A 7,965-nucleotide genomic window follows, 5' to 3' on the forward strand; every position below is an offset into this window, starting at 1 on the left:
TTTACGATGGTTGGTTCAGGTTTGCAGTGGTCGTCGTTATTTCCTGAATATAACAGTAATCATTATTAATAATTGTGATGGACTTCAAGTGAAATTCGGCGAGTAACGTGTGTGTGGTCTTCCTGCTCCTGTCGGCTGGATAAACAACATTCCTGAGATCAGATTCAAAGTTGTGAGTAGGTGCGTCAGTCCAAGCTCTGATGGTCTTTGTCCAGCCTCATCAGGAAAATCACAGCTACAAGTTTGAGACTCATGAGATGATAGAAAACTTATTAAAAAAAACACAAACATTGTTTTTTATGGAGCTGAGGCTAAAAACAATGTGAGAGGGATGTAACATAATTTTAATAAGCGCAAGCATCATATGTCCTTATTAATAATGCTCTTATTCTCTCGCACTAAAGGTGCAGTGTTAGATTTGGGGTCTTTATTTTCAGAATAAGACAGACATGAAATCTAATACATAACTATGTTTTGTCATGCATCACACTGAGAATAAGAATATTTTTGTTTTTTGTTCTTAAAATGTTTTAGGTATTATATTTATACAGTGGGAGGCGGGTCCTCTTTCATGTCATGTTTCTCTGCAGCGACTAACTAAATAGTGACCTAAATGTTGTTTCTTCTTTCACACGAGAAGGTGAGGGTGACGTGAGGAGACTGCAATGCGACGATTAGAACACTGCCTGACCTTAAGTGTTAATAAACTTAGAGGGTAATACAGCCTAAACACTGCAGCATTAGGTGTGTGAAATAACTGTCATCAATATTAGGAGTTATATTTCTATGATGTCATTACAGTTTTATGAGTTTAGGAAATATAATGGTATTTGTGTCAACATAATGGAGCTAAATAAAAACATTGTGAACTACTTACAGCCGATAATTATATAATCTTTATGAGATAAATGTTTTGCATCAAATTGAAATGCAACAACAGACTGCTCTCCTCTGATAACAGCTCTAAACTTGAGTTTATTTAGCGTATTTGTCTAAGAAATAGTGATGTGTCGGTTCAAAGAGCCGGATCTTTAAGGGAACGATGGGAGCCGGCTTCCCGTCCGTCCGCGAGCCGTTCTTTTTCTTTTCTTTTTTTTTTACTTTTCTCTTCAGGTAAAGTAACTGAGATATAATATATATATATATAGATATATATATATATATATATAATAAATAAAGTCAATAGCCTGTCCCTTTAGTTGTTTACATGCTTTGAAGATGGGGTCGAGTGCTTTGTATGGGGGTTTATCAGTAGTTCAGTCGCATGGTGGGTGATTCAACGTATACAAATGCAAATACTAGGCAATATAGAACAAATTAGTTGAAAATTCAAGTGATAATGGCGTTGCAAATACAAATCACAAGTCAACAGTGGCGAAATTTGGCCTGATTAATATCAAGGTTAAGTAGTCAAAAGAGACTTGGAATGCAACAGTGGAGCCACCCCGAAACACGCGCCTTCTTGGTGAGCTGAGCACCCTGGAATCCAGCCATCACCAAAGCAGTCGGCCTAGTTCCCTCACTACTTACAGAAGGCCATTTATGCCTTGAGGCCACAAATGAACCGTCCATGCATCCGGATCTGTTTAGTGAGTACTTCGAAGATTCGAAGCCCTGAGAGAGACCGAGTTTTTATGATACACATGTTAACATACAACATGTTATTCCAGGTTAATCAATCACCGATGTTACAATTACATGTGCATTAATTTCACGAGAACGGAGCTCTGCAGTCTGTGTGTTGGCTCGAAAAGGAGCCGTGGGTCCCTCTCGGGGAGGGCGGCTGGCTCGGGTGGTCGGGCGGGTCGGGGGTGCTCGGGTCGGCAAGTGCTCGGGTTCTTTAAAACCTCCGAAGCCGTACAGAGTGCGTCCCTGCCTCTTGAGGGGGCCGTAGACCACGGTCCATGGCGGGTGACGTCTTCTCTGGCGTGTTCGGGTAAGGTGGAGGCGTCACGGATCACGTTCTCCAGGAAGACCTTGAGCCACACACGCGGGTCTCCTCTTAGATGAGAACCGAGATCCTGGCTTGGACGCGCCGCGGGAGCCAGGCGGCGGATGGCGGGTTTGGTGATCCCTGGATGTTATCAGGAGACTTTCCGGTGGCGCTTGGCGCTCCTTTACGAGTCATTTGGCCTCCTTTCCCGCACCGCTCATGGTGACAAAGTTCAGAGAATTGAGGGACAAGAAACAAAGTGAGAAAGTGAAGGGAAGGCAGCTGAGGAGCGGAGACTTAAGACAGTCTGCGGACGGAGTGAGGAATGTCAGTCAGCGCAGTCCGTCTTCCTTTCAAGCTCGCAGAGTTGAGCCCGGCTACTTCCGGTAGGAAAACATCCTTCAAAGTAAAAGCACATCGCCGGACACAAACCCTGAAATCAGAACTAATTGTCCCTAATGAACAAAGATGGTACGTTGTGTTTTAATTAATTCAGTTCATGGCATCAAATTCACCCGGAAGATTGGTACTTTTATTCATTTATTTATTATAAGTTGTGCTGGTTGATATTAATAACAGGAAGCCAATGAAAAACAAAAACCTGTGTAAATATTTTAGTATAATTTGTTCTGTAGAACAAGATAAGAGGGAAACAGATGTTACACAGTGGTTATGACTATTATTATTATTGAGTTGGAACAGGACATGTAAAAACTCAAAACTTAAACAGTTTATTTTAAAACACAAAGATTCATAAATGTAAATAAATGTGATTTTCACACTAAAAGTGCTCATAAGTTTTATGTACCTTCACACAAGCTAATGCTGTAAATGAATTCATTGTATTTATTTAAAAGGGACAGTGCATATTAATAAACATTTACAGGTTGATGTAAAAAAAAAAAGGAAAAGGACAGAAAAAACTCAGCAAAAGAAAACAGACAAGAAAAAAAAAAGGTTTACAACAGGGACACATTACTACAAACACACAGGGACATTGCACATTAACGCGGAATTGTATAAAAAAATGTAAGTACTAAAAGTTTCACAAAAGCCCATGATGTGATCGCATACTGATTACGGTGAGTTATGATCACAAATCTGATTAGATCGAAGCCACACCTTCAACTGGCCCTTGTTAATATACTGGGACTGTCTTATTGATGTGTAATTAATATAAGAGGTATACTTTATACATAGACTGCTCAAGTGAACCACCAGCAACAGTCTGTAATATGTGACAGTGTAAGGCCTGGATTTATGCATTTGTAACCAGGTTACTCTGAGCAGAGGGAATCTATGATGCATGTTTACATGTGACAGACATGTTAGTGTGATAAAAACATGAGGTCACATGGAGCACTGAGATTTGATAGTGTTCTTAAACCAACAAACTTGCAGTGTACAACGCCATCATAACTTTCAATGTGTTGTAGTAAGATGAGCCACCAGATGTCACCATGTTAATATCCTATTTAAGTTATGTTGTTAACTCAGTTACATTAGTAATCAGAAATTGAGACTTGAGTGTTGATGTGTAGGAAGGCTTGAGCTCTGAGAAGAGGTGGGTGGCTCTTAAAAGAGCCTTTGTGCAGTGGGTTGAGGGTCGTGGTTTACTTGGCCTTGACGGCCTTCTCGGTCTTCTTGGGCAGCAGCACGGCCTGGATGTTGGGCAGCACGCCGCCCTGAGCGATGGTGACTCCGCCGAGCAGCTTGTTGAGCTCCTCGTCGTTGCGGACGGCGAGCTGCAGGTGACGGGGGATGATCCTGGTCTTCTTGTTGTCCCGGGCGGCGTTCCCGGCCAACTCGAGGATCTCAGCGGTGAGGTACTCGAGCACCGCCGCCAGATAGACCGGAGCGCCGGCACCGACACGCTGAGCGTAATGTCCCTTCCTCAACAACCTGTGGACACGACCGACGGGGAACTGCAGCCCGGCACGGGAGGAGCGAGTCTTGGCCTTAGACCTCACCTTTCCTCCGCCAACTTTACCGCGTCCAGACATGATTTAAGTTTCCAGTTGTTTCGGTTTCCAAAGAACTGAACGCTCTGACAGTGAGGCCGGCTTATATAGCTATTACCTGTGCGCTGATTGGTCGGTTAGAGCGGCAGAGCGATCGTCCAATCAGAAACGATCGCGTCAAGTCACTGCAGTAAGCGCGTGCCCACACAGTGTGAGGGACTTACAAAATAAAACGTTTATCTTTTTTGTTTAACTTATAATGTGTGAAACATTTAGTGAAATGTTAAAACAGTATGACATCATAAAAAAAGAAAACAATAATAATTTAATAATAACAGTTTTATTTTGAATACTTTCATTACTTATGTTTAATTTGTGAAATGTCCTGAAAGTTCTTGATTTATTAATAAATGAATAAAAACTTCACAGAGATCATTTGTATTCATTCATATATAAACTTGAATTGGATTTATGAATGTGAAAACAAACCTTATTATTAATAATATGGAGTTATAACCAGTGTTGAATTTATTTTATGTCGAGTTTGTCAAAGCCTTGAAAGTTATATTTGTCCATAACGTGAAGGTAAAGGACAGTTAAAATGAACTTTAACTCTGCATAAACACGTGTTAAAGGATTTAAAGTATATAGAATAAATCAATTACTTCAGTCCAACCCATTGCAACCTGTTTTTAATGTTGTATTCTTATAATATGATGAACGTTTATGGTTCTTTTTGTTTGTTTTTGTTATTTGCTCTCTACTTTTATTTATTGTAAGGTGTCCTTGGGTGACAGAAAGGCGCCTGTGAAATAAAATGTATTATTATTATTATTATCATCAATTTTCCCCGTAGTTTTGGGACTTAGACGTTGTTGGAACAGTACACGTGTTACGCCTCGTGTTGTTCCAAACTCACAGAATGAAGCTTCAATCTAATCAAGGTGTTCTTATGTGCATGTTTTACATTTGCCTTCAATAAAGGAGCCTTTACAACCTGGATTCATCTTGTTGATTGTGATTATTCATGTTCAGTCATTGAATATAGTCTGCACCACCTCACCCTGAGCACTCCTCAGTCTGACACAAATATAATATCATTGTCTATTATATTGTTAAATACAGTCTGAACATAACAAATTCTCATTTCGAAGCTTTCAGACTTTGTCTGTGATCATTTGCTAGTTTAAGTGGCAACACTACATTTGGAAACATCAGAACTTTTATCAGAACTTTATCCATTAAAACATTCTGAGTAACCCCTGATGACTGTTCATGTATTCTTATTGTTCAAAGTGAATCTAAATTCATCGTTGCACATTTACCATTCACCATAAGATCTCTGGAATTGGCCTCAGTCCACGTGGGTCGGGTACTGGGTTCATCTGGGTTCATCCCACTCTGCAGACCACGACCCATCACAGTACGTGAGCTGTCACAACATCGAGAAGCTGTCAAAGCATTTCAACAAACTGAATAAAGTTTTTCAACTGACATTCACACAGTGTTCTCAGGAAGTTTGCTCTCAGGCTCAGGTGTGTGGCTCTTAAAAGAGCCTTTTGGTGGGTACAGGTGCAGCAGGTTCACTTCTTGGCTGGTTTCTTGGTCACAGCCTTCTTGGCTTTGGGTTTGGTGGTCTTGGCTTTCACGGCCTTCTTTGCACTTTTCTTGGGGGCAGCAGCAGCAGCCTTCTTGGGGGCAGCAGCCTTCTTGGCCGGGCTCTTTGTCACCTTCTTGACGGACTGCTTCTTCTTTGGTGTAGCAGCTTTGGTCTTGGGTGTGGTCTTGACTTTGGGCTTCTTGACGGTGGCCTTCTTGGCTGGTGACTTGGTGGCTTTGACGGCGGATTTCTTGGCTGCCTTCTTGATCTTCTCCACCTTGGCAGCCTTGAAGGATCCGGACACGCCTGACCCCGAGGTCTGCACCAGCTGTCCGGCCGTCAGCAGACTCTTGACGGAGCGTCTGACGTGGACTCCCTTGCGTTCCACGTCGTAGCCACCGGCAGCCAGCGCTTTCCTCAGGCCGACGTAAGACATACCTTTCCGGTCCTGGGAGGCGGACACGGCCTTCAGGATGAGGTCTCTGGTGCTGGGACCGGTCTTCTTGCTGGGCTTGGTGGATTTCTTCTTCGGTGCTTTAGCCGGAGCGACCGGAGCGGCTGCGGGTGCGGCTGGGGCGACTTCTGCCATCGCGCTGTCAGAGAGATTCAAACGAAGTGTCTGATGTGACTGATGGAGGAATGTCCGACACGAGAGGGCCTTAAACACACCATGAGAACCGTGGAGACTCAGCCCAGCCTGCCTGCGCCGTGCAGCAGGAACACGGAGTCACTTTGTGCTTTCTCTGCCGCTAAACACCTGTCCAACACTCACCTGGAGCAGAGCTGAGCTGTGACACTGAGCCACACGCAAAGACGACAAGTGTCTCTGTTCATGGAAGTCAAATAAAGCTTTCAACATGTTTGTGTTTGCAATGGAAACACTTTAAATCTGTCCTCGGTGCTGCCGCGTGAAGCGCTGCTCCGGGACTTTTCTCTGTCATTTCTCTCCTAAATGTTTTCAAATCCGTCACAAGTCCACTAAAAGCGAACACATGCAGACAGGACGAGTTAGTCTGAAGACCCGCACTGAAAACAGTCAGTTCTCACTGTTAGTTTAGATTTAAACTGAAGTTAGTCTGGTTCCTGCAAACACACTCGCAGGTTCCTCTCACTTCCTGTGACACAGTCATTGTGTCTCATTAGTTTAATTCTGCTTTAGACTTCACTCACTGATTTCCTATTTATTAAAGTCACTGCACATAAAATTAACATTTATTTATTATTTATTTATGATGTCAAGTCTTTGTGTATTACTTTGTTGTTTGTCATGTTTATTATGAGGCAGTGTGTAGTTATAGTTAACATAAGATGAGGTTGAAATGTGGGCCAGACAAAAAGGGTCGAGGTCACATCAGTCCAAAGTGATCACACATTATAAAACATGTACGCAGCTGTAAATGTTTAATTTGTTCTCCATTAATTAATTAATCACATTGTTGGTGCTGACTCACTGTTTGTTGAAAATAAGTTAGATTAGTTTATAATTAATTAATTAGTTAATTTCAGTTTCTTTCATGACATTCTGACTCACAAACACAGATTTTGAATTCTTTGTTGACTTGAATATTGAACATTTAATTGTGCTCACACTAATTCAAATAATGGGTTAAAACATCTCCACATGGTAACAGTGAAATCATGAGAGTAGACCTGCACATGTACCACAGATATGATGACATCAGTTCAGTCAGACCTGCCTCAAATGACTTCGTTAAAAACAGCATAACACTATTTACAAACACACACACACACACACACACACACACACACTTTCGTTTCCTGAAGGCCTGTCACGGTAACATTTGACCTTTGACCTGTCAGGACGTGTCACTGTCCAAAACAAAAGAGACATTCTCCAAATAATGGAGCAGATGGACGTGATTCTTCAGGTTTAATTTAATTTTGCTTCATAAGAATAAATAATTTAATACATAAATAAGTCATGTCACAGACTGCATCACAAACTTTATAATAAAAAGAAAATCTTTGTTGAGTTGTAACAAGTTCTAAATGAACAAGGTGAAACAGCTGAACATGTGAATATTAGGTCAGCCATGTGTCTGACTACAGTTTGATTAAACGACAAGTTGTAAGCACACAATGTTGATGAGAAGTCTTTTCTTCTAGACGTCCTCCACATTAAAGGTGTCTGCAGACTCAGAACGTGCTGGTCAGAGTCTTCAAACTGTTTCAGGGGAGGCTCATCACATCCCAAAGAGACTGCACATACATGTGACGGGATGCGGTAGTTTGGGGGGATTTTACTGTTTTTTCCACTTTCCCAGAGGCAGAAACAAAAAAATATCATGGAAAATATCTTTAATGTATCTGATGCAGTCTGAAATCCTGTTAAACAGCAATATTAAACAGTCCTGGCTCTATTGTTGAGAGTCTGTAGGACACATCACATTATCATGATCTTACAGGCCGGTGTCTTCAACCAGGGGTCCATGAAAAAAAAATTATAATAA

General features: G+C 41.7%; 2 protein-coding genes across 2 annotated transcripts; both read right to left on the reverse strand.

Moving 5' to 3' along the window:
* Nucleotides 1-2,967: 2,967 nt before the first annotated feature.
* LOC104939690 (histone H2A) lies at nt 2,968-4,087 on the reverse strand. The gene has a single exon (XM_010756247.3). It carries the CDS (start codon nt 3,934-3,936, stop codon nt 3,547-3,549), a length of 390 nt encoding a protein of 129 aa, XP_010754549.1. The 5' UTR covers nt 3,937-4,087; the 3' UTR covers nt 2,968-3,546.
* An 809-nt stretch (nt 4,088-4,896) lies between these two features.
* LOC113744065 (histone H1-like) lies at nt 4,897-6,683 on the reverse strand. Its single transcript, XM_027272247.1, has one exon. The coding sequence runs from the start codon at nt 6,081-6,083 to the stop codon at nt 5,478-5,480; it is 606 nt and encodes a 201-aa protein (XP_027128048.1). The 5' UTR covers nt 6,084-6,683; the 3' UTR covers nt 4,897-5,477.
* Between the last annotated feature and the right edge of the window lie 1,282 nt (nt 6,684-7,965).

The sequence above is a fragment of the Larimichthys crocea genome, chromosome XX, assembly GCF_000972845.2.
Source record: "Larimichthys crocea isolate SSNF chromosome XX, L_crocea_2.0, whole genome shotgun sequence".
Lineage (NCBI taxonomy): Eukaryota > Metazoa > Chordata > Actinopteri > Sciaenidae > Larimichthys > Larimichthys crocea.